The sequence below is a fragment of the Bufo bufo genome, chromosome 6, assembly GCF_905171765.1.
Source record: "Bufo bufo chromosome 6, aBufBuf1.1, whole genome shotgun sequence".
NCBI lineage: Eukaryota > Metazoa > Chordata > Amphibia > Anura > Bufonidae > Bufo > Bufo bufo.
Window position 1 is genome coordinate 157,940,461 of NC_053394.1, and position 25,991 is coordinate 157,966,451.

The following is a 25,991-nucleotide window of genomic DNA, read 5'->3' on the forward strand; positions in this document are numbered from 1 at the left end:
TTTTCTTACAAAGTCTCATATTCCACTAACTTGTGACAAAAAATAAAAACTATGAACTCACTATGCCCATCAGCGAATACCTTGGGGTGTCTTCTTTCCAAAATGGGATCACTTGTGGGGTAGTTATACTGCCCTGGCATTCTAGGGGCCCTAATGTGTGGTAAGTAGTTTGAAATCAAAATCTGTAAAAAATGGCCGGTGAAATCCGAAAGGTGCTCTTTGGAATGTGGGCCCCTTTGCCCACCTAGGCTGCAAAAAAGTGTCACACATGTGGTATCTCCGTACTCAGGAGAAGTTGGGCAATGTGTTTTGGGGTGTCATTTTACATATACCCATGCTGGGTGAGAGAAATATCTTGGTCAAATGCCAACTTTGTATAAAAAAATGGGAAAAGTTGTCTTTTGCCAAGATATTTCTCTCACCCAGCATGGGTATATGTAAAATGACACCCCAAAACACATTCCCCAACGTCTCCTGAGTACGGAGATACCACATGTGTGACACTTTTTTGCAGCCTAGGTGGGCAAAGGGGCCCACATTCCAAAGAGCACCTTTCGGATTTCACCGGCCATTTTTTGCAGATTTTGATTTCAAAATAATTACCACACATTAGGGCCCCTAGAATGCCAGGGCAGTATAACTACCCCACAAGTGACCCCATTTTGGAAGGAAGACACCCCAAGGTATTCCGTGAGGGGCATGGCGAGTTCCTAGAATTTTTTCTTTTTTGTCACAAGTTAGCAGAAAATGATGATTTTTTTTTTTTTTTCTTACAAAGTCTCATATTCCACTAACTTGTGACAAAAAATAAAAACTTCCATGAACTCACTATGCCCATCAGCGAATACCTTGGGGTGTCTTCTTTCCAAAATGGGGTCACTTGTGGGGTAGTTATACTGCCCTGGCATTTTAGGGGCCCGAATGCGTGAGAAGTAGTTTGAAATCAAAATCTATAAAAAATGGCCGATGAAATCCGAAAGGTGCTCTTTGGAATGTGGGCCCCTTTGCCCACCTAGGCTGCAAAAAAGTGTCACACATCTGGTATCCCCGTACTCAGGAGAAGTTGGGCAATGTGTTTTGGGGTGTCTTTTTACATATACCCATGCTGGGTGAGAGAAATATCTCGGTCAAATGCCAACTTTGTATAAAAAAATGGGAAAAGTTGTCTTTTGCCAAGATATTTCTCTCACCCAGCATGGGTATATGTAAAAAGACACCCCAAAACACATTGCCCAACTTCTCTTGAGTACGGGGATACCAGATGTGTGACACTTTTTTGCAGCCTAGGTGGGCAAAGGGGCCCACATTCCAAAGAGCACCTTTCGGATTTCACCGGACATTTTTTACAGATTTTGATTTCAAACCACTTCTCACGCATTCGGCCCCTAAAATGCCAGGGCAGTATAACTACCCCACAAGTGACCCCATTTTGGAAAGAAGACAACCCCAGGTATTTCGTGATGGGCATAGTGAGTTCATGGAAGTTTTTATTTTTTGTCACAAGTTAGTGGAATATGAGACTTTGTAAGGAAAAAAAAAAAATAAAATAAATCATCATTTTCCGCTAACTTGTGACAAAAAAAAAAAATTCTAGGAACTCGCCATGCCCCTCACGGAATATCTTGGGGTGTCTTCTTTCCAAAATGGGGTCACTTGTGGGGTAGTTATACTGCCCTGGCATTCTAGGGGCCCTAATGTGTGGTAAGTAGGTAAATGACCTGTGAAATCCGAAAGGTGCTCTTTGGAATGTGGGTCCCTTTGCCCACCTAGGCTGCAAAAAAGTGTCACACATGTGGTATGGCCGTATTCAGGAGAAGTTGGGCAATGTGTTTTGGGGTGTCTTTTTACATATACCCATGCTGGGTGAGAGAAATATCTCGGCAAAAGACGACTTTTCCCATTTTTTATACAAAGTTGGCATTTGACCAAGATATTTCTCTCACCCAGCATGGGTATATGTAAAATGACACCCCAAAACACATTGCCCAACTTCTCCTGAGTACGGCGATACCAGATGTGTGACACTTTTTTGCAGCCTAGGTGTGCAAAGGGGCCCACATTCCTTTTATGAGGGCATTTTTAGACATTTGGATCCCAAACTTCTTCTCACGCTTTAGGGCCCCTAAAAAGCCAGGGCAGTATAAATACCCCACATGTGACCCCATTTTGGAAAGAAGACACCCCAAGGTATTCAATGAGGGGCATGGCGAGTTCATAGAAAAAAAATTTTTTGGGCACAAGTTAGCGGAAATTGATTTTTGATTTTTTTTTCTTACAAAGTCTCCCTTTCCGCTAACTTGGGACAAAAATTTCAATCTTTCATGGACTCAATATGCCCCTCAGCGAATACCTTGGGGTGTCTTCTTTCCGAAATGGGGTCACATGTTGGGTATTTATACTGCCCTGGCATTCTAGGGGCCCTAAAGCGTGAGAAGAAGTCTGGAATATAAATGTCAGAAATTTTTTACGCATTTGGATTCCGTGAGGGGTATGGTGAGTTCATGTGAGATTTTATTTTTTGACACAAGTTAGTGGAATATGAGACTTTGTAAGAAAAAAAAAAAAAAATTCCGCTAACTTGGGCCAAAAAAATGTCTGAATGGAGCCTTACAGGGGGGTGATCAATGACAGGGGGGTGATCAGGGAGTCTATATGGGGTGATCACCCCCCTGCCATTGATCACCCCCCTGTAAGGCTCCATTCAGACGTCCGTATGTGTTTTGCGGATCCGATCCATGTATCAGTGGATCCGTAAAAATCATACGGACATCTGAATGCAGCCTTACAGGGGGGTGATCAATGACAGGGGGGTGATCAATGACAGGGGGGTGATCAGGGAGTCTATATGGGGTGATCACCCCCCTGTCATTGATCACCCCCCTATAAGGCTCCATTCAGATGTCCGTATGTGTTTTGCGGATCCGATCCATGTATCAGTGGATCCGTAAAAATCATACGGACATCTGAATGCAGCCTTACAGGGGGGTGATCAATGACAGGGGGGTGATCAGGGAGTCTATATGGGGTGATCACCCCCCTGTAAGGCTCCATTCAGACGCCTGTATGTGTTTTGCGGATCCGATCCATGTATCAGTGGATCCGTAAAAATCATACGGACGTCTGAATGGAGCCTTACAGGGGGGTGATCATTGACTGGGGGGTGATCAGGGAGTCTATATGGGGTGATCAGGGGTTAATAAGTGACAGGGGGGGTGTAGTGTAGTGTGGTGCTACTTATTACTGAGCTACCTGTGTCCTCTGGTGGTCGATCCAAACAAAAGGGACCACCAGAGGACCAGGTAGCAGGTATATTAGACGTTGTTATCAAAACAGCGTCTAATATACCTGTTAGGGGTTAAAAAAAATCGCATCTCCAGCCTGCCAGCGAACGATCGCCGCTGGCAGGCTAGAGATCCACTCGCTTACTTTCCGATCCTGTGAATGCGCGCGCCTGTGCGCCCGCGTTCACAGGAAATCTCGCGTCTCGCGAGATGACGCATATATGCGTGACTCTGCGCAGGGCTGCCGCCTCCGGAACGCGATCCTGCGTTAGGCGGTCCGGAGGCGGTTAACATCAAGGGCACCCCAGCCACCATCAGGCAGGAGCCCCAACATCAGAGTGTGCCCCGAGGGAGGAAAGGCCACGCCTCTCAATCCACTGCATGGTCCCAGGGAGAGCCAGAGTGGGTACATGACCAACTGTACCCATTCTAGCCACAATTACAACCTCATCCTCCTCACTGTACTCCCCTACGGGTCGCTGCACTTGCAGGGTTGTGGTGCCAGGATGTTGCATCAACCCTGCCACCCATAGGTGCTGTCAAAGGGAGTTACGTGTCTCAAATATGCACGCAATACATCATGGAAGAGGTTGGCATATATACACAAATGTGTCCTGGAGAAGAAAATGGCAAAATCATCCCACTCCACAGGCCTCTAAGAAATGTTGATAATTATGCTATAGTATGGCACAAGCTGCACTGAAACTTTTCCCTCAGGATAGGTCATCAATATCTGACCAGTGGGGGCCCGACTCTCGGCACACCAGCCGATCAGCTATTTGAAGGGGTTGCAGTGATTCTTTAAGCGCTGCTTCCTAATATCTACCTTAAAGGGGTTATCCGAGTTATGAAAAAAATAATAAAGCACTGAAAATCTATTGGGCAGCAATATATAACTAAGCTAAGCAAGTTTTATGCAAAAAAAATATATCTATTTCCTCATTTCCCTTTTCTGGCCCTTTGTTTACATGCAATAAAAACAATCTCTGCCCCCCCCCCTGCACTGCTAAAGGAGTGAATACAAGAGCTGCCCTGAGTGACATGTCTGCCTGCTGGGAGACTCTGCAGCATGTTGTATGTGTAGAACTACAAGTCCCAGCTGTATAGTGACACTGCTAAGGGAGTGAATACAAGAGCTGCCCTGAGTGACATGTCTGCCTGCTGGGAGACTCTGCAGCATGTTGTATGTGTAGTACTACAAGTCCCAGCTGTATAATGACACTAAGGGAGTGGATACAAGAGCTGCCCTGAGTGACATGTCTGCCTGCTGGGAGACTCACCAGCATGTTGTATGTGTAGTACTACAAGTCCCAGCTGTATAATGACACTGCTAAGGGAGTGAATACAAGTGCTGCCCTGAGTGACATGTCTGCCTGCTGGGAGACTCACCAGCATGTTGTATGTGTAGAACTACAAGTCCCAGCTGTATAAGGACACTGCTAAGGGAGTGAATACAAGTGCTGCCCTGAGTGACATGTCTGCCTGCTGGGAGACTCTGCAGCATGTTGTATGTGTAGAACTACAAGTCCCAGCTGTATAATGACACCGCTAAGGGAGTGAATACAAGAGCTGTCCTGAGTGACATGTCTGCCTGCTGGGAGACTTAGCAGCATGTTGTATGTGTAGTACTACAAGTCCCAGCTGTATAATGACACTGCTAAGGGAGTGAATACAAGAGCTGCCCTGAGTGACATGTCTGCCTGCTGGGAGACTTAGCAGCATGTTGTATGTGTAGGACTACAAGTCCCAGCTATATAATGATACTGCTAAGGGAGTGAATACAAGAGCTGTCCTGAGTGACATGTCTGCCTGCTGGGAGACTCTGCAGCATGTTGTATGTGTAGTACTACAAGTCCCAGCTGTATAATGACACTGCTAAGGGAGTGGATACAAGAGCTGCCCTGAGTGCTGGGAGAATCAACAGCAACTTGTAAGTGTAGAACTACAAGTCCCACTTGTATAATGACACTGCTAATACACACAAGATCTTCCCCCTACCTTCTTGTACAATGCTCACTAGTCTGTCAGATCCTGTGCCCAAAATTGTCACTGCTGCAGCTAGCCAGTATGTACAGCTGAAGAGGTTAAGAATCTTAGGAGAGAGCAGAGGCAGTGAAGGGGGGCGTGGCCAGCACAGTGACTTCTCCTTTACAGGCTTGTAAACAACCGTTATCAGAGCAGGGAGAGAAGCTGACATCACAGGTCATGCAGGGCCGATGCAAGGATTTTTGCCGCCCCCTCATGTCACTCACTCACTCACTGACAGACAGACATGTACACAGAAACTCACTGATAGACATACACACACTCACTGACAGACAGACACTCACTCACTGACAGACACACACCTACCCACTGAAACACACACACACGGAAACTCACTGGCAGACAAACATACACATACTCACTGACAAACACACAGACACTTGCTGACCGACAGACATCCACATTCACTGACATACACTCACTCACTGACATAAACTCACAGACACTCAATGACAGACACACATACATTTACTGACAGAAAGACAGACATACATACACTCACTCACTGACATAAATACACAGGCAGACACTCACTCAGTCAAACACTTAAACACTTACCTCCCTGGGGTCCAGTGTGGTGCAGCTCCTCAGTCCTCCAGCGCGCCGTTTAGTATGCCAGGGCCAGAATGACGTGATATTCCGGCATCACAGAGTGCGCACGAGGGAGGAGTGGGGAACTGCTAGAACAGCCTCCCTTGCCGCCCGCCTCCTCTCCTCTGGTAATTTACTGGCAGAGCAGACACCTGCCATCAGGGTAAGCAGATGCCTGCTCTGCCATATTTAAGAAGGACCTCCACCTCCTAGCCCCCCTGTAACAGCGCTGGGGGCGGCTCAAGAGCCGCTCGCCCAGGGCTGCAGCACCAGTCAGGGGGAGCCCACCAGGGCACCCCCAGCAGGCCGGCGCCCTAGGCAAACGCCTAGTTTCGCCTATATGGTTGCACCGGCCCCGAGGTCACGTGACCCTCAGTGAAATCTGAGAAACCAGCCACTGGAGATAGTGAGTTAATTGGAAAGCTGTTACATTTGCTTAGTTAGGAAGATAGAAAGAACAAAAAAAATCTCTCGGATAACCCCTTTAACACCATCCCCCTTTTTAGTAGCTGTGCAGTGTAACTACAATTGCTTGTCCCATTGTAATTACACTGCACTGACGCTACAAGGGAGACAGCATTCAGTTAAGCTTTGAGAAGAATGCAGCTGTCGCACAAGTGCCGCAACCCCTTCAAATAGTTGATTGGCAGAGGTACAGGGAGTCAGACCCCAATGATCAGAACCCCTTTAACTTATCCATAATCTGAGGGCATGAGTCGCTGGAGCAAGGCATTACAAGCAGCACCTTAGGTAACTTAGGCAAATGTGGGACCAAGACATGAGTTTCAGGATGTACACATGTCTAGGAAACCTTGAACATGGCTCAATTTACTGCTAGAACTTTTCCGAAGTGTTCCGCATATGTGGCTGCCGGCACTCTAAACACAAACTTGTGGACGGACCATGTACCAAGCTTGAATAAGAACACCAAATGAAAGTGCCTGAAACGTTGCACTGATGTACAAACAACTACCACTGTTGTTTGAATATGAATTATATTAAAGAAGCATTACTCAAAATCTTTGGTGTGCCGTCTCCTTAATAAGTATACAATTTTATCCAGTGATCCGGGTGGAGGGAAAACCAACTTGGGGACGTGCACCCACTAAAAGCCCTCTGGAAGAGTGCAGTGGTCATTTTCGTGCTTACAAAGGCATTGGGGGTACCGACATTGTTTCTTGACAGCTGCAGAACTTATGTTTACAGCTCACATCAAAATTCCTCAAAATGACAATGTCACAAGACAAAAAAAAACACCTCATAAAAACAAAAACAAAAAAACAATAAAAAAACTCAAACGCACAGCTATTGGAACAATGTGTCCCCTTGAGAATAGAGAAGGGTACAGTTTACTGCAGAGTCGATAGGAGAACTGATTTGAAGAGCAACAATGATTCCACCCATACTGTACTATCCAGCATGCAAGACAAGACTACACAGGGACTACTAATTGATTTCAAATGGTCACTAACCTTTCAACAACATTTGCATAAATCAATAGTATTACAAAACTTTGCAATATATCACAAAAAAATGCTTCTTTCTCCCGCCTTCAGCTTGCTCCTCCTCCTCTCCACGCCATAGGCTTCTGTAGATAGTTGCCATCTGAACCTTCAGTGAGCTCAGACTGTCTTGGTCTTTGCAAGCTGGATTTAGCAGAGAACGCAGAGTCAAGTGCCTGATAATTGGAGAAAGTTATTTTCACTGATAAGATATATTACAAAGTTTTATATTCCCCTGTACAATTGATATATGGAAAGAGTGTAGAATGGTGAGGACCAGTAAAGGCTGTAGTCCACATTGCATACACTCTCTGAGACTACAGAAAGTCTCCATGTTACCCTAGTCTCACAGTTATATGATATTTAAAAGAACTAAAATACTCCATCAGGCTATGTTCTCCAGCTTCTTAAAATTTTTTGGGCTGCAACCCAACCGGGCCTGTGGAGGGAAGCATACTTACCTGCTCCCCACCTCTCAGTTCTGGCTCTTTCAGTTCACAGTTAAGTGTGCTGTCCCCACTTGTAAACATCAGCCACAGACGGGAGTTGCGTGGTCCGCTAGTGGTGATGCGTCCCCCAAACAGCAAGTTACTAGGTTATGGTTCACTGTGGCCAGTAATTTGCTGCAGTGGCATGTGACTTCCGTCCATTCCGGAAATTTACAAATGGGAACTGGCACATGTCAAAGGCAGTGGTGGACCAAAGGACCCAGAACTGAGCAGCAGGGAGCAGATAAGTATGCTTCCCTCCACAGGTTAAGTAGCTGGAGAAGAGACCCTCTTTGAAGATTATGCCCCTTTGGGAGCAATTTTTTTAAATTATTGCATTCTACTATTTGGGCTAAAAAATGATAATTTCTTTTAGTTGTCCTTTATTAAAAATTTTCAACAGTTCATCAATAAAGACCTTCTAAGGTAGGCACTTCAGGTAGGGTTGCCTTTCCTAAACATATTCATGTCATTCTCTTGGTAGCCCTTCAAAGTCTTTTTTCTAAGTGGCTTGATCATACTCCACCAGATAGAAACTTTGTCATTGCTCAAATGAGACAGCTACTTATATTAGACCATATAGAAGTGGAAAGACAAAGTAAAACAAACTCTGTTTCCATAACTGGAAAACCTTTATTGAATCACATTACACGAGGGAAGAAATACGAGAGTTAATGACTGCATTTAGATACATGGAATGATACTGCCAGGCTGACATTAAGGGGTAAATTGAAGCTTTGAAGTATGATATATGGGAATTGGAAGGGAGAGGAATTACTTTTAGGATGGTAGGGAGACAGAAAGGTTGGAGATTTTCTTCCCCATATGGGCGATCTATATTTTTATTGGTACCATTGTTATGGTGTATATGTCTTTTTGATCACTGTTATCTAATTTCTTTGGAGGGACAAGATGACAAAAAAATGGCTAATTGCACGTTTTTAAAAAAAAATTCCGTTACGATGGTCACTGTATAGGAATTTAAAATTTTTTTTTTTAATAGTTCAGACATTTTCGGACGTGGAGATACCTAATATGTTTATTTTTTTTATATGTAGAAGTGGGAAAGGGGGGTGATTTAAACTTTTAATATATTGGTGTTTTAAAAAAAATAAAAAAATTAGACCCCTTAAGGGCGTAGTACAAGGGATCTTTTGATCCCTTCTCCTATTCACCCTAAGGGCTGTTTCACACGAGCGGATGCCATGCGTGACATCCGCTCCGTGAATGACAGCCAAGACCCGATGCAGACTGCAGAAGCACGGAGCATTAACATGACTGATAACGCTCCGTGCCTCTCTGTGATCTCTTTACTACGAAATCACAGTGACAACTTTATCTCACTGTGACTTCGTAGTAAAGAGATCACAGAGAGGCACGGAGCATTATCAGTCATGTTAATGCTCCGTGCTTCTGCAGTCTGCATCGGCTCTTGGCTGTCATTCACGGAGCGGATGTCATGCACGGCATCCGCTCGTGTGAAACAGCCCTAAGGCCTCTTTCACACGAGCAGGACGGATTAGGTCCAGATGCGTTCAGGGTGCGTTCAGTGAAACTCGCACTATTTTGCAAGCAAATTCAGTCAGTTTTGTCTGCGATTGTGTTCAGTTTTTTCCGCGCGGGTGCAATGCGTTTTGATGCGTTTTTCACGCGCGTGATAAAAAACTGAAGGTTTACAAACAACATCTCTTAGCAACCATCAGTGAAAAACGCATCGCACCCGCACTTGCTTGCGGATGCAATGCGTTTTTTACGCAGCCCCATTCACTTCTATGGGGCCAGGGCTGCGTGAAAAACGCAGAATATAGAACATGCTGCGATTTTCACGCAACACAGAACTGATGCGTGAAAATCACCGCTCATGTACACAGCCCCATTGAAATTAATGGGTCAGGATTCAGTGCGGGTGCTATGCGTTCACGTCACGTATTGCACCCGCGTGGAAAACTCGTCGTGTGAAAGGGGCCAAATAGATCTCTTTTACACCCAGTTCACACCTGAGCGTTTTACAGCGCGTTCCTACGCGCTGTAAAACGCTCAACAAGGAGAAACCAATGCTTCCCTATGGGAATAGTTCTCACCTGGGCGTTTTACAGCGCGTACGATCGTGCTGTAAAACGCCCGACGCTCAAACAAGTACTTGAGCGTTTTTATGGGCGTTTGTCGCGCGTTCCCGTACATAGACTTTCGGGAACGCGCGACAATGAGCGTTCGCTTGTCTCTGTATGCGCGCTTGTAAACGCCCGTACAATCGCTCCTTTCAGAACGCTCAGGTTTGAACCCAGCCTTAGGGTGAATAGGATTTTTACACTCTCCATTCTGAGCTATGCTTCATGCATAGCTCAGGACGGAGAAAGCAATGGCGGGTGCCCAGGCAACCGATCGGAGCCCCGTGATTTCACTGCGGGGGCTCCGATCGGAAGGCAGAGGGAGCCACATCCCTCTGCCTTCACTCACAGGTGCTGCGATCAGCGTTGATCGTGGCACCTGAGGGGTTAAATATCAGGGGTAGCATGATCGCCGCTTCCTGTTAGTGCGGGCGGGTGCCGGCTGTATGATACAGTCGGCACCCACCGTGTATGGAGCGGGCCTGTTGCAGAGGCCCACTCCATACATGCCCTGAGGCATTATGACGTAACCTTATGCGCAAAGGGGTTAAGCTGAATGGGACTGATTTTCAGCTGCAGAAGCTTCTGCAACATGTGAATATACCAGTAAACAGCTTCTACCTTTTATGACTCTTCAAGTGCCTTACAAGTTTTGATTTCACAGAAAAACATTTCCCACATTCTGAGCATAAGAACGGTTTCTCCCCTGTGTGAATTTTCTGATGTCGAACAAGACCTGATCTCTGAGCAAAATTCTTTCCACAGTCAGAACAGTGAAACAACTTCTCTCCCGTGTGACTTCTCTGATGTCTCACAAGGCCCGATTTCTTCACAAAACATTTGCCACATTCCGAACATGAATATGGCCTCTCCCCTGTGTGGATTCTCTGATGCTGAATAAGTACAGATTTGTGAGCAAAACTTTTCCCGCATTCGGAACATGTAAACGGTCTCTCTCCAGTGTGAACTTTCTGATGTTCGACAAGAACAGATTTCCGGGTATAACTTTTCCCACATTCCAAACATGAAAATGGCTTCTTTTCTCTGTGGATTCTGTAATGTTTGACAAAATCAGCTTTCTTTGAAAAACTAATCCCACATTCCAAACAAGAAAACTGCCTTTCTTCTGTATGTAATCTCTGATGTTTACTAAGATTTGATTGCTTGGTGAAACTTTTCCCACATACCGAACAAGAATACGGCCTCTCTCCTGTGTGATTTCTCTGATGTATAACAAGACTTAGCTTGCTGGTAAAACTCTTTTCACATTCTGTACATGCAAATGGCTTCTCTCCCGTATGAATCCTCTGATGCTGAACAAGTCTTGATTTATAGGCAAAACATTTCCCGCATTCCAAACATGAATACGGCTTATCCCCTGTGTGAATTCTCCGATGGTCAGCGAGATATGATTTGTGAGCAAAACATTTCCCGCATTCATAACATAAAAATGGCCTCTCACCAGTGTGAATTCGAAGATGGTCATTGAGATTTGATTTGCTGTGAAAACATTTGCCACATTCTGAACAGGAAAAGGGTTTCTCTCTGTGAATCTTCTCATGCTGCGCGAGAGTGGACTTTGTGACAAAACATTTCTTACATTCTGAACAAGAAAATGGCCTTTCTCCGGTGTGCATTTTCTGATGTTTCAAAAGACCCGATTTTTCGACAAAACATTTCCCACACTCCAAACATGGAAACTGCTTCTCCCCTGTGTGGGTTCTCAGATGCCTAACAAGATTTGAATTCTTTGTGAAACATTTCCCACATTCCAGGCATAAAAACGGCTTCTCCCCTGTGTGGATTTTATGATGTTCAATAAGACATGATTTGTAGGCAAAACATTTACCACATTCTGAACATGAAAATGGTCTCAGCCCTGTGTGAATTTTCCAATGTTCGTCAAGACTTGACTTTTTGACAAAACATTTTCCACACTCTGAACAAGAAAACCTTCTCTCCATGGTGTGACTCTGTTGAAGTGCATATGATTTAAACCTTTTACCATATTCTAAGTGATACTGCTTCTGGCCTCTGTGGATTTTCTGATGTGTTAAGAGAAACACCCTGTGCCTAAAACATTTTCCGCATCTGGGACACATACATGATTGCCTTTTATGACCTCTTCCAACATTTGACCGAGGGACTGATTTTCCACCAGTAGGAATTCTGTTTCCACCATGATAACATTGTGATGTCTGATAAATAATTTCTTTGTAATTGCAGCAATTTGGTAGAAGTTCTCTGCTTTGATGTCCACCATATATAGTTTGGGCATTGGGGTTTTCTCCCAGAGAATCCTCCGTGACAATCTTTACTTGTAATTTATGGTCTTGATATGAAAGATTTGCCTTCAAGTTCTTGCTGTGCACAAAATCTGAAACTAAAAATGATATTGATTTTAATATTCCTGCTCAGTGATGTACAAAAATATAACAAATTCCTATTTCTAAAATAAAATTTGATTCGGTATTGCTGTGTCAGCAACAAGCCAATCTATTATCCCATTATTTAACCTGCATAGTGAGCAGCGAAAACTGTAAAAATGAAACCCTAAGAATAATGGTGGAATTGTCTTGTTTTATCACACTGTTACCTAAGATTTTTGTTAAAAATGTAAACAATTCACCTGATGTACCCCAAAATGGCGCCATTAAGAAATACAACTTTCCCAGCATGAAACAAGCCCACATATTGCTATGTCGACGAAAAAAAAAAAAGTTATGACTTTTGAAACGTGGAGATAAAAAAATAAAAATAAAAAATTGTTGAGCCTTAACGTCTTGGGAATCTTAACTAATTAGTTATGCACTGTAGCATGTATTACAGTCAAACCTTCTCCCCGCTGCTCTGGTTCAGCTCCCGTACGTCCATATTCCCACAATCCCCGGCTTTTTAACTTCCAGCCAGGGTATGGACATAGTCATCTAACTGTCCAAAGACTGATTTCACTGGTGATGTGTCCCCATGGATGAATGGAACCCAGGGCAGGGAGCAGGTAAGTGTGACTATTTCATAAGGTCATTCATGCTATGGGACATAACTAAATAGTGAAAATTCGCGGCAAACCCTTTAAGTGCCAAACCAGGCTGCATCCTTAAGGGGTTAAAGGGAACCTGTCACCTGTACTATGATGCCCTCACTAAGAAGTACTGACTTGCCAAACCCTGCAGTAAGTGCCAGTACTGTGAGGAAGATGAGTCTCCCTGTCCCTCTCCTCCTCTGCCTTGGGACTATTCGACCATTCTCTCCCCGACACCTGCCACGGAATTAAAGTCGAGAGGCTCCCATAAACTTAAACTGGCCGGGTCAACTGACATACATCTAATGCATATGGCCAGCTGCTAGCTTATGAATCAGCTGGAAAGCTTAAAAATTGGTAATAGATGAGTCTTCCCTAATGCCGTATCAATTTCAGATGCCTGGCTGAAGAATTGTACTCTAGTTTGCTATGGGAATCCTCCAGTTTAACTCTTTAAAGGGGTTGTCTCACTTCAGCAAATGGAATTTATCATCAAGTTAATACAAGGCACTTACAAATGTATTGTGATTGTCAATATTGCCTCATTTTTCCATTGCATTATACACTGTTCTGCTCCAGGGGTTATGGCCACCGCTGCAGTGCTGATACGTGCTGCTGAGCATGCGTGTCTATGCGCGATTTCACTTTACTGGCTGGATTAATTTTTACATCACAATATACACTACTCATTTCCACGGTTATACCCACCCTGCAATCCAGCAGCGGAAGACGTGCTTGTACACTTTAGAAAAAAGTGCTGGACTATGCGCACTCCAGCGATCCCGGCCACCAGAGAGACCAACACTTTCTCCTATATCGTGCAAGAAAGGCCACTGCTACCGAAGTGCAGCGGTGGTCATAACCCTTGGAAACGAGCAGTGTATAATGTGATGGAAAATGAATGAAGCCATCAAAGGAAGCAATATGGGCAATCACAATACATTAGTAAGTGCCTTGTATTAACATTATCTACATGCTAAATGCTATTTGCTGAAGTGAGACAACCCCTTTAACCCGTTCGCAACCAGAGCCGTATATATACACGTCGCTGGAGTGATGTGTAAACATGGCGCCCGCTCGCACGTGCAGCGGGCGCCATGGCCGGCAGATCTCTGCTGTTTCAAACAGCAGAGACCTGCGGCTAATTACTGTGACCAGCAATAATGCCGATCGCAGTAATTAAAGGCTTTAGATGCCGTGGTCAAGTGAGATCACGGCATCTAAATGCACAAAAAACCCGGAAGCTGGCGCTTATGGGCTTCCTACCGATGCCCCGTGTGGCCAATGTGTGCATTGATAGTTGCGCTGAACACTGTAAGCATCACTGACGAGGCTTTAAGTGTTCATGCTGCATTTCTTATTTTGGCCACCAGATGGCAGGCCAGGATAAGAAATGAGCAACTTCTAGTGTAAATCTCATTTTTAAAAATCCCTGATAGAACAAAATCAAAAATTAAAAAACATTTATATATATATATTTATAGGCTCATATATGAGCTTCAAAAATCATCACAAAAAATAAATGTCAAAAAATATATATAGAAAAAATAAATATATAAAAGTTTAAATCACTCCCCTTTCCGTATAATTAAAAAAAAAATAATAATACGGTGAATGGCTTAATGGAAAAAAGGGTCAAAATGGCCAATTTGCCATTTTTTCATTGCTACTCTTACCGAAAAAAATTGAATAAAATGTGATCAAAAAGTCACGCACACTCCAAAATGGTACCAATAAAAACTACAGATTGTCCCGCAAAAAAATGAGCCCCTAAACAGCTCAGTAGACATAAGTATAAAAAAGTTATGGGGGTCAGAATATGGTGATGTAAGTTTACATTTTTACACTATTTAGACATAAAAAAAAACTATACATATGGGGTATTATTGTAATCGTACTGACCCAGAGAATGAAGGGCATACGAAATGCCGTGGGAACAAAACACGTAAAATAGTGGAGGAATTGTGGTTATTTTCCAATTCCATCCCATTTAGAATTTTTTTACCGCTTACCACTATATTTTATGCCAAAATTAATGGTGGCACTAGAAATTACAACTTCTCCCGCAAAAAATAAGCCCTTATACAGCTATGTGACCGGAAATAAAAAAAAGTTATGGCTCAAGGAAAGTAGGGAAGAAAAATGAAATCGCAAAAACCTATCCAACCCAAATAATGACCCCCTTCCCCCAATGCCCAGGCCCCCCATACAGGTTATACTTACTCCACTCCCCGGCACCCGCATCGCTCTTGATGCCCGCAAGGCCGCCGCTGATCTCCTTGTTGCGCGGATTAAAACATCTGGCTGGTGGGGGAGGTAAAGGACAGCCAATAGCAGGCCGCGATGAGGACGAGCCTCCCTAGCGTCACCCACGATGCTAGGAAGGCTCATCCATGTCACGGCTTGCTATTGGCTAGAAATTGGACCCCCTCCCCTGATGTTTTGATCCGCGCAACAGGGAGATGCAGCGGAGGCCGTGCGGGCATCAGGATCAACGTGTGTGCCGGTAAGAGGGGTAAGTATAACCTGTATGAGGTGCCCAGGCATTGTGGGGGGCATTACAGGGGTTGGATGACTCCTTTAATGGTTATTTACAGACATCAATCATTTACTTTACTTGTCACATAAGTTTAAATGAAAGTAGAATGTATAACTCTCTTTATTCAGGGGTCACTACTCACCTGTAATGATATGATCTGGAGTCTCCATCTTGTTAATGGGCACAGGTAGCTCCTCTTCTTCTTCCTTTATCTCCTCTTTGATACAAATCTGAAAAGTGTCATTCATTTTATAACATTAGAGATTTATATGTGTCCTTTGAAACAGACTAAACACAATTTGACAGCAGAATGTCATGTAGGTAACGCGAAACAGAACCTGCATTTCTTTGCATATTGGCTTTATCTACCTGATGATCCTGTAGTACACTTAGATTTTCTTCTATACAATTCTGGGAATACAAAGGACTGGGACATCCCTCTGGTAGAATTCTCTTACTGGATCTATCTGTAGTAGATACACCAGTTACTGAATGCATTGGTCAACGTGTGATGATCAGGTAATGTTGTATATTTAAAGCGCATCTGTCAGCAGATTTATACCTATGAAACTGGCTGACCTGTGTCATGTGCGCTTGGCAGCTGAAGACATCTGTGTTGGTCCCATGTTCATATGTGCCGCATTGCTGAGAAAAATTATGTTTTAATAGATGCAAATGAGCCTATAGGAGCAACAGGGGTATTGCCTTTACACTTAGAGGCTCTGCTCTCACTGCAACTGCCACACCCTCTCCACTTTGATTGACAGGACCAGGCAGTGAAAACATCATCACAACTTACCCTGCCAATCAAAGTGAAGAGCGCGCAGCAGTTGCAGAGAAAGCGGAGCCTCTAGGAGTAACAGCAATACCCCCCGGTGCCCCTACTGGCTCATTTGCATATACTAAAATTTTTATCAGCAATGCGGGCACATATAAACATGGGACCAACACAGATGCCTTCAGCTGCCAAGAGCACATGCAACAGGTGAGCCAATATCATAGGTACGAGTCTGCTGACAGATGCCCCTTAATGGTTACCACTCACCACGGCCAATGTCCTCCTCCTTCCATTGCTGATCACCGCTAACATGGGTCTCATCATCTTCTGCATCAGCCTCAGTTTTAATATCAATCAGGTCTTCACCCTGATTCCAGATATAGATCAAATAATAAACAATTTAATAAGACAAAGATATTTTTAAGAAATCAGATATGAACCACATCCAAAAATTATACTCCTGCAGGGTCTTTTATGATAATTACTGCGAGATCCCCTAAAGTCTACCCAATTTCTCTTCCCTCACCAACCACTTCTCATCCTGCACCATACATTTTTTAACGCTGGTGGCTGGTCCTTAAAGGGGTTGTCTCACGTCAGTAAGCGGCATTTATCATGTAGATAACGTTTATACAAGGCACTTACTAATGTATTGTGATTGTCCATGTTGCCTCCTTTGCTGACTTCATTCATTTTTCCATCACATTATACACTGCTCATTTCCATGGTTACGACCACCCTGCAATCCAGCATCGGTAGCCGTGCTTCCAAACTGTAAGAAAAAGTGCCTCTCTGGTGTCTGGGATGGCAGGAGTGTACATAGTCCAGCCCCTTTTTTCTATAGTGTGCAAGCACAACCACTGCTGCTGGATGGCAGGGTGGTCGTAACCATGGAAACTAGCAATGAATCCAGCCAGTAAAGGAAGCAATATGAACAATACATCAGTAAGTGCCTTGTAATAACTTTCTCTCCATATGAAACGGTCTAAAATAAAACTTATCTTTCTGGCCCATAACAACCAATCATCGCTCACATTCTGCTCTTGAAAAATGAAAGTACCCCAGGGATTGGTTGCTTTCTATTAAACAGTTTGTATAAATCTGACCCACTGCGTCTGCACTAGTTTCCCAGACATTCAGGATCAGGCAATCACATGGAAAAATCCCCTAGCAGAACTAATACAAAATATAAAAAAATAATAATAATAATAATAATAAATAAAATAATATTAAATGGTTTATCATGTCAAAATATAAAAAGAAATACAAAAATATGCAGGTGGTATTGTTACAATTTTAAAGGGGGATGTACCATAAATTACTTTTCACTCATCAATGACTCTAGCTGCCACTCCTCCTTGGATTTTTCCAATTTTACATCATTTGCATTTTCTCTTACCCCCCATGCTTGAATTCTACTTCCTGGTTTGTCATGTGACTGATGTACCATCATGCCTTAGGGCTGTGAGATCTGTCCTGACATTGGCAGGACGGGTGACAATAACCAGTTCCTTTTCGACCTCCAAATATTCAATATGCTCTATGTGACTGGATTTCAAACACAACTTATGTTAATGTCCATCATTTGTTAGAGCAAAATCATTGTGTTCATCCATCTGTCTATTATGTGACTCTCTGTCTATTCATCCACCCACAACTGACACTACACAGAGGAGTGGAAGGAAAAGAGGTGCTGTGAGCTTGTGCGTCCTACATTACGAGGCTCCAATGCAGGACGTAACCGACAGCAACTGAATATACAAACTGATTTGCCAAAGGGTGCAATGGTAGGATAATAACTTTACAATAGGGCAGTTCTGATAAATTGTGGTATTTGGGAAAAGTTATATAACAGCGATATCTGTTTATATTAGTGAAACAAGCCCTTTAGCAACTCGCACTATAAAACTAAATGCTATGTATACTGTATGGTGAATGCCTCACCAAAAATTTTGATACAAATTTTTTTTAATCAAAATGTCGTACTAATGAAAACTAAAAGTCGTTCTCATACAGTTCCGTATGAGGATAGAAAACTATGTACATTTGGTATCAGCATTATATTGGTGAACTAAATCCAATAAAACATCTGCAAAATGACTGCTCCCCCGACTAAAAATAGTTCAGTACTATATGCACCAAAATGGTGTAAAAATGCAATGCATTTTGGAATGCAGAGATTGAAAAATGGAAAAACTGCAGTGTCCTAAAAGCGACTTTCTGGTATAAAAAATAAATAAAAAAATTCACATTAACTGGGGAACTAACAAACATGTACATGGTGCCCTCCATTTTATCTTTTCAGCTGCAGATCTGCCAATTTCCGGACTCCTCTCCCATAATCCAAGATGGCTAGATCGCTACTAAGACTACCTGATACACACTGTGCATTTGGAGGTCCAAGACACTTCCTACTTGTCCACTAAACTCTTGGATTGGCCAGACTGGGCAAGAAGTGTCTTAGATTACCAGTGTGTATCAGGTACTTGGCGTGGCCATATTGGACGCTTGAAGAGAAGCCAAAGAAACAGATCTGAAGCTCAAGAGATGAAGAGGAGGTCACCAGGTTAGTATTCTTCAGTTAATGTTAAGATTACCAGGTCTTCAAAGCCCCTTTTACATAACATAACAAAAATGTTGTATTTGGTAAATCCTCAGCTCCATCTACCTGATGATTATGTGGGACACTGTAATTCTCTACTGGACAGCCATGACAATTCAGAGGACCGGGACTCTGGGATCTCTCTGATGGATTTTTTCTACTGGTTCCATCTGTTGGACACAAATACAGCAACTGAATACATTAGTTACATACGATGATCTGGTGATGGAGATACTTAAGGGACTTCCAAAACTGCTCTCTACTTTACCATTAATGAAAGTCTCATCTTCCTCATCTATCACTTCAACTTTGATATCAAGCAGATCTTCAGCCTAATAAGAAATGGGGGGGGAATCATCAAAATAACTTTGTTTACATAACTTCACTTTTAGTAGAGTAAGACAACTACCTGATGACCCTGTGGAATATTTTGATTGTCCTCTGAACAATTCATGGAATAAAAAGGGCTGAGACTTCTCTCTGGTGGATAAATCAGATACCATAAGAATGCAAAAAAAGACTAATATACAGTGTATCATAATACATTCTATAGGGTGTTTTTCCTCTAGATAGATTCACAATCAGAAAAACCATAAAAAGCTTTTTTGGGTACCAACAAACAGATATAATATAAATATGGGACAATATCACCCACCAGAGTAAGAAAATGGAAGGGTGATGAAGAAACAACTATGAACATATGAAACACAAGCCATAATCAAAAGTCAAATACAACAGCACAAACGTAACGGAAATAACAAAAAGATCTTTTTTAATATATCAAACAAATGATCTCAACAATATCCACATTATCTAATAATAACGTAACTTAAAGGGGCTGTGCAGTGGGTTAATATTGATGACCTATCCTCAGGATAGGTCATCAATATTAATTTAAAGGGGGTCTGATTCCCGACACCCCGCCGATCAGCTTTTTGAAGAGATATAGGCACTCATGCGAGCGGAAACTTCGTCTTAAAAATGACTTGCATGTCGTCTCGCTTGTAGAGGCGGTGCACTGCAATTACAACTGCCTGTCCCAATGGGATGAGCAGCTATAACTGCACTGGACCGCCTCTACAAGCGAGACAACATACAGGTAATTGTGAAGAGGAGGTAGTGCTTAAATGAGCGCCGCTACCGCTTCAACAGCTGATTGATGGGGCTGCTGGAAATAGGACATTAATATTAATCCACTGCACAATCCCTTTAAAGTAGCAACAGGACTGTGATAGAGGAGTGTATATGTAAGTAACTGGGTGGGAGGGGCTATAAACTAGCTAGGCGGTGTTAGGGGCGGTGCTGGACTGTGGCCGTGAAAGTGATAGTGCATCATGGGTTTAGTTGGATACAGCAACAGGAAGTGTTATATACAGGATGTAACCAAACCCAAGTCATTTGAGTATATGAGGAAAATGGGTCAGGAGGGTCAGAATAAAAAAAACAAACAAAAAAAAACACATGGAGGAGAGGTACTTGAGTTAAGCAAATACATGAGCATAACTGTTAAAAACCATAGTAATCCTGACAAACCCTTTTAATCCTCACACAATACATAGACAGAAATAGCAAGCAGTCTCCTTAAAGGGGTTCTCTACTTTTGCTATACTAATGGTCTATCCCAGTGGTGGCAAATCTATGGCACGGGTGCAAGAGGCGGCACTCAGAGCCCTCTCTGTGGGCACCCGCACCCTGAAAAAAAGTCTATGGTGTAACAATATGCCTTAGGCCTCTTTCACACGGGCGTCATGTTTTAGGGCCGGATAAGATGCGGGTGCGTTGCGGGAAAATGCGCAATTTTTCCACGCAAGTGCAAAACTTTGTAATGCATTTTGCACGTGAGTGAGAAAAATCGGCATGTTTGGTACCCAAACCCGAACTTCTTCACAGAAGTTCGGGTTTGGTGTTGTGTAGATTGTATTAGTTTCCCTTATAACATGGTTATAAGAGAAAATAATACCATTCTGAATACAGAATGCATAGTACAATAGGGCTGGAGGGGTTAAAAAAAAATAAAAAAATTTTTAACTCACCTTAATCCACTTGTTCGCGCAGCCGGCATCTCTTCTGTCTTCATCTTTGCTGTGCACAGGAATAGGAACTTTGATGACGTCACTGCGCTCATCACATGGTCCGTCACATGATCCGCCACCAGACAGAAGGAGATGCCGGCTGCGCGAACAAGTGGATTAAGGTGAGTTCAATTATTATTATTATTTTTTTAACCCCTCCAGCCCTATTGTACTATGCATTCTGTATTAAGAATGCTATTATTTTCCCTTATAACCATGTTATAATGGAAAATAATAATGATCGGGTCCCCATCCCGATCGTCTCCTAGCAACCGTGCGTGAAAATCGCACCGCATCCACACTTGCTTGCAGATGCTATGCGATTTTCACGCAGCCCCATTCACTTCTATGGGGCCTGTGTTGCGTGAAAAACGCACAATATAGAGCATGCTGCGATTTTCACGCAACGCAAAAGTGATGTGTGAAAATCACCGCTCATGTGCACAGCCCCATAGAAATAAATGGGTCCGTTCACCTCACGCATTGCACTCGCGCGGAACTCTCGCCCGTGTGAAAGGGGCCTTAGAATTTTCCTGCCATTCATCAGCGCAGGGCGCACTATGAACAGCACAGGCAGCGCACATTAAATGCAGGCAGGCTATTCTAGCTAATGATAAAGTACATGAAGATACACTTTATTGGACTGTAGTATTCAGGATAAATTGCCGTGTTGGCACTTAGCGATAAATAAGTGGGTTCTGGGTTGCAATTTAGGCACTTGGTCTGTAAAAGGTTCACCATCACTGGTCTATCCTGATGACCAGCCGTTTGAAGAGAATGCAGCGCTTGTATGAGCATGGTGTTCTCTTTTCTGTTTCCCTGCTCAGGATAGGTCATCAATATAACAAAAGTGGACAACCCCTTTAAGCTTGACTACTCCAATATAGGTTTTGACGACCATGTGTGCTTTGCGGTATGCAAAACATGGTTACCAGCCGTGTGCATGCCGCCATTTTCTTTCTCCCTTCTATAGAAATGTCCTATCCTTGTCCACAAAATGGACAAGCATAGGACATGTTCTATAATTTTGTTTTGGAGGGCCGGCGGAACGGACATACGGATCCAGAGAGCACATCGTGTGCTATCCGCATTTTTTGTAGCCCCATTGAAATGAATGGGTTTGCATCCGATCCACAAAAACTGTACTATTACAAGTAAAAAGCGAATAGCCACATACCCTCAGCAGTGATTGGGAGCCGTAACAGCTCAGACTCCCACGTGTCTTTTTCTGTTCTCATAGCGTTGTCAGGAGACCAATCCTGGGAATACAGAGGACTGGGGCATCTCTCTGATGATTTTATTTTATTGGATCCATCTGTGTGAAACACACAGAGTGACTGTACACATAGACTGTATGTGATGTCCAGATGATGGCGGTATTTGCACATAGATTGTGTATACTGTATGTCATGTTCTGATGATGCCGGTATATCTAAGTAACCCTGAAAATCTCTTACTAGGTAATCTGAGGGTCTTCTGATTTTCCATTTCAACTTTGTACCGAGCCTTGTTGCTTTTAAACACTGGCGGCAGCTTCTCACCATCCGACGTCAGCCTTACCCCCCATTACTGCAAAAGAAGAGGTCAAGGCATCCCTCTTGGCTGAAGAATAAAGGTAATCAATAAATGTTAATGTTATATATAGGCTGGCACAGCTATAATAACTGATGCACCAATAGCCACAAAAATGTACTGTCCACGAATGGCATCCATATTCTGACCATTTTTTCAAGTACATATTTATTTGAAAGGGCCAGCTGAAAGTGAAAAATGGACGAAGATGGTGCATGCTACGATTTTCACTGAAAAAAAAAAAAAAAAAAAAGACGTAAATTGGCCCGTTGACCTCAATGCTTTAGTGTTCAGTCCGTGTACTATCCATTTTAAACTCGGGCAGTACCAGGATGTGAAAATCATGAATGAAAACCCTGGGCTACCTGCACATGGGTAAAGGCCATCTTGTAAAAATTCCACACAAATATTCCATGCGGATTTCTGCACCAAGAACAGCATGTGTTACTTAGGGGTTCTGGTGTTGATTTGATACTGCAGATGTCATCCTTGCATAGAAAAGAGTGAAATCCGCACAAATGAACGGCACAAAGAATTGACATGCTGCAGATTTCTAAATCTGTACAGCAGGTCAATTTCCGCACGTAAAAAAAAAATACATGAGATTTATCTAATTGTATTCACTTTGCTAGTACTGTATTATGCTGCGATTTTTGCTGCCACAAAAGTGCAGAAAAACACCAGCAAAGACTGTGTAAAAGCAGCCTTAAAAAGGATTCGCACTCATAACGTAACGCCATTTTCACACCGGTCAGATTATTTTCATAGCAGATATTTGAGTCTGAAACTTGGAGATCTAGTGATGATGTGAGGGCAGATCCACGTAAAAATTTGTAATTCAGTGGAGCTAATCCACAGGTTTTCCGGGTGGCAGCCGGCCATATAATATACATGCTATGGATTTGTTTTGTGTACATGTGAATGGGGCATAAAATAACGGACAGAATGCCAGCGGAATTTGTCAGGGTGTAGATGCAGAATCCCCAGCCTGTCAACATGGCCCAAACGTTGAGAAGTTTCAACAGTAGCCTAAGTGTGTAAATAGTTTTAATTTCCTGACGGAAATATTGGCAATTTATGGTTTTGTTTGAGGTCAATAGGAGCAAGTGCAGCAATATCGGTGGTCTCCTATGAGCTTCCATTGTTAATTGAAGATGCTGACAGAACTAGGGTTCATTCACACCGTTTTTGGAGGAGGTTTTGAGGCCGTCAGCCAAAAGCCAGTGTGGAACCAGCAGTAAGGAGAAGTATAAATCCTTCCTTCACATTTCCCATCACTTTCAAATCCACTTCTGGCTTTGGTTGAAAAACCTGCAGGAAAATGTGCCTCAAAACCTCCTCCATGTGAATCTACCCATACAATTCACTAGCAGTTTTTGAGTTGACAACTCAAAAGGTGACAACCAATATGGCTGCTCAACACAACAAGAAAATACTAATTTCTCAAGTAAATAAAAACTTACTAATCTGTGGCTACTGCATTAATTTTCTGATTTACAATTATATGGCCAAGTCTATGCTCCGAGTCTACCGTTCTTGTTCCCATCCGTGAAGAATATTTGGTTGGGAGTTCCAGACTTGCCTGCAAAAACCAGATGATATGGGTCCATCAGTGAGCTGCCTAGGTTTCCTCTGACAATTCAACACCCATGTTATGGACTCTTTGCTGGTGTCATTTCCTCTAGGTCTACGACATGCTAGTTGCTATGGGCTCACATAACTTTGTTAATGTTGACAAGTGAACCGTTCTTCTGTCCTACTGAGACACATGAAGGAATTCTGACCTGGGACTGATTACCATATGGCAGACCAAGAGGTCTACAAATACATAAGGGAAACTGAAGGCATGGGATTAGCTGTTCCACTTGTACTTGTGGCACACCATGGCTGAAATTTTCCAGTTGACACTTTTCACAAAGAGAATTCCTCCATTGGCCATTGCTAACAGGAATGGTTGGCCAAAATAACTCATATTGTGCATATTGGCAGTTTAAAGGGGGTTTCCAGGCTGTAGATACTGATGACCGATCCTTAAGATAGATCTGAAATATAAGAATGGTGGGGGGTCCAACACCCCCATTGATCTGCTGTTTACAGCAGCCACTGGCACCAACACAGAAGACAGGACCAGAACTCCATCCTGTGTGTAGTAGCCATGCCGGGCTACTGTAGCTCAAATCCCAATGGGTGAGTTCTAGTGGCTTCTGTGAACTGTTTATCTGTAAGGGTACTGGACGTTGGACCACCACTGATCTGCTATTGATTACCTATGCTAAGAATAGGTCATCTATAGCCCAGAAAGCCCCTTTAAGGATAGGTCATCAATGTGTGACTGGTGGGCTTCTTCCCTGGGATCGCCAACAATCAGCAGACTGAAGGATCTGTGGAGTGCCAGCAAATTCTGAAACCTCATTATGTGGCAGACTGTCAGGAGTCCAGTGGACAGACCACCACTAATGAAACATAGATGGGGTAAGAGTGTATGACTTCCAGAGGTAAAGCTGAGAACTAACAATACAAAGTAGCATGTATACAATAGTCATATAATATATAGATTTGAGATACATCAGAAATACTCAATAGTATTTGCCCTGTTCCCATCCAATGATCGCACCCCACCACCAAAGCATCCCGTTCTCTTACTGCGGTGCTGACAGAGCCATCTGCATCCCAGCTCCAAACAATCCACATAAATGATCTGCCCCTGGAAGACTATGGGGCACATTTATTAAGACCAGCGTCTAATAAATCCCCATAGCTGGTGGAGGATCACCAAAGTTATGAAGAGGCGCAGGCCTCTCCATAACTTCGGTGCATCCCTCCCCAGTTCTAAATGTAAGACAGCTTTCCGAGCTGTCTTACATTTACACCATTTTTGACACCTAAAACAGGCGTAGAAAATGGTAAATGAGAGGGACCAGACGGCCCATCGCCTTCCCCACCCACAATTTTAGACCTGCCGCGAGCGAGGAGACGTTGCAGATAGCAGCACAACTAACCGTTGCATCGCCATCTGCTCCTAATATAGGCATATTTCAGTATGGTAAATGACCCTTCCTGTGTGCTGCTGTCCCTTGTTACTATGGCCTGAGGCTGGAGAGAACACATGCTACATGAGAGGACTGGTTGTCAGCCACTCTGTATGTCATGTACCTGCATCAGATTCCATCAGTTCCATTCTAAAGCAGAGGACCTGCCTGCTGGGACCTGTAGTGCCCCACAAGCACATGATGCAGCACCTAGATATCACGTAGACATCTCCAGACCATGCGCCCTAATGACAATGAACACAGGTTAGACATACACTGATCCCAGGCTCAGCTCCTCAGCGGCCAATAACTGCCCCGGAACTAATTCTGAACGAATTCTTACCTCCCATTAGTCGGCTGC

General features: G+C 43.3%; 2 protein-coding genes across 11 annotated transcripts in view; one reads left to right on the forward strand and one right to left on the reverse strand.

The window, feature by feature from the left end:
• Nucleotides 1-10,201: 10,201 nt before the first annotated feature.
• LOC121005376 (zinc finger protein 260-like) lies at nucleotides 10,202-25,979 on the reverse strand. Of its 10 annotated transcripts, none has more exons than XM_040438078.1 (11): nucleotides 25,755-25,947; nucleotides 24,065-24,183; nucleotides 22,487-22,598; nucleotides 22,207-22,288; nucleotides 19,367-19,437; nucleotides 19,226-19,289; nucleotides 19,024-19,127; nucleotides 16,623-16,722; nucleotides 15,947-16,065; nucleotides 15,720-15,807; nucleotides 10,202-12,399 (listed from the first exon to the last, which is right to left on the reverse strand). In XM_040438078.1, the coding sequence occupies exons 3-11, from the start codon at nucleotides 22,571-22,573 to the stop codon at nucleotides 10,634-10,636; spliced, it is 2,481 nt and encodes an 826-aa protein (XP_040294012.1). In that variant the 5' UTR covers nucleotides 22,574-22,598; nucleotides 24,065-24,183; nucleotides 25,755-25,947; the 3' UTR covers nucleotides 10,202-10,633. The 10 variants fall into 10 exon arrangements, with proteins under 10 accessions (XP_040294012.1, XP_040294011.1, XP_040294009.1 ...); XM_040438077.1 differs by having other exon boundaries at nucleotides 22,207-22,344; XM_040438075.1 differs by having other exon boundaries at nucleotides 22,207-22,598; nucleotides 25,906-25,979.
• LOC121005380 (zinc finger protein 436-like) overlaps nucleotides 22,571-25,991 on the forward strand; it is a 49,930-nt gene continuing 46,509 nt past the window's right edge. The window contains exon 1 of the mRNA XM_040438095.1: nucleotides 22,571-22,644. The gene's annotated coding sequence lies outside the window, so the exon portion shown is untranslated. The remainder of the gene's footprint in view (nucleotides 22,645-25,991) is intronic.

What these genes read in the sequence shown, in the direction of transcription:
- LOC121005376 (XM_040438075.1), bottom strand. Translation starts at nt 22,573, where the DNA reads ATGGTGAGAAGCTGCCGCCAGTGTTTAAAAGCAACAAGGCTCGGTACA. An exon ending in GCTCCCAATCACTGCTGAGG is followed by an intron (nt 19,438 to 22,206) that starts GTATGTGGCTAT and finishes TTTATCCACCAG; the next exon opens with AGAGAAGTCTCAGCCCTTTT. An exon ending in ATATTCCACAGGGTCATCAG is followed by an intron (nt 19,290 to 19,366) that starts GTAGTTGTCTTA and finishes ATTTCTTATTAG; the next exon opens with GCTGAAGATCTGCTTGATAT.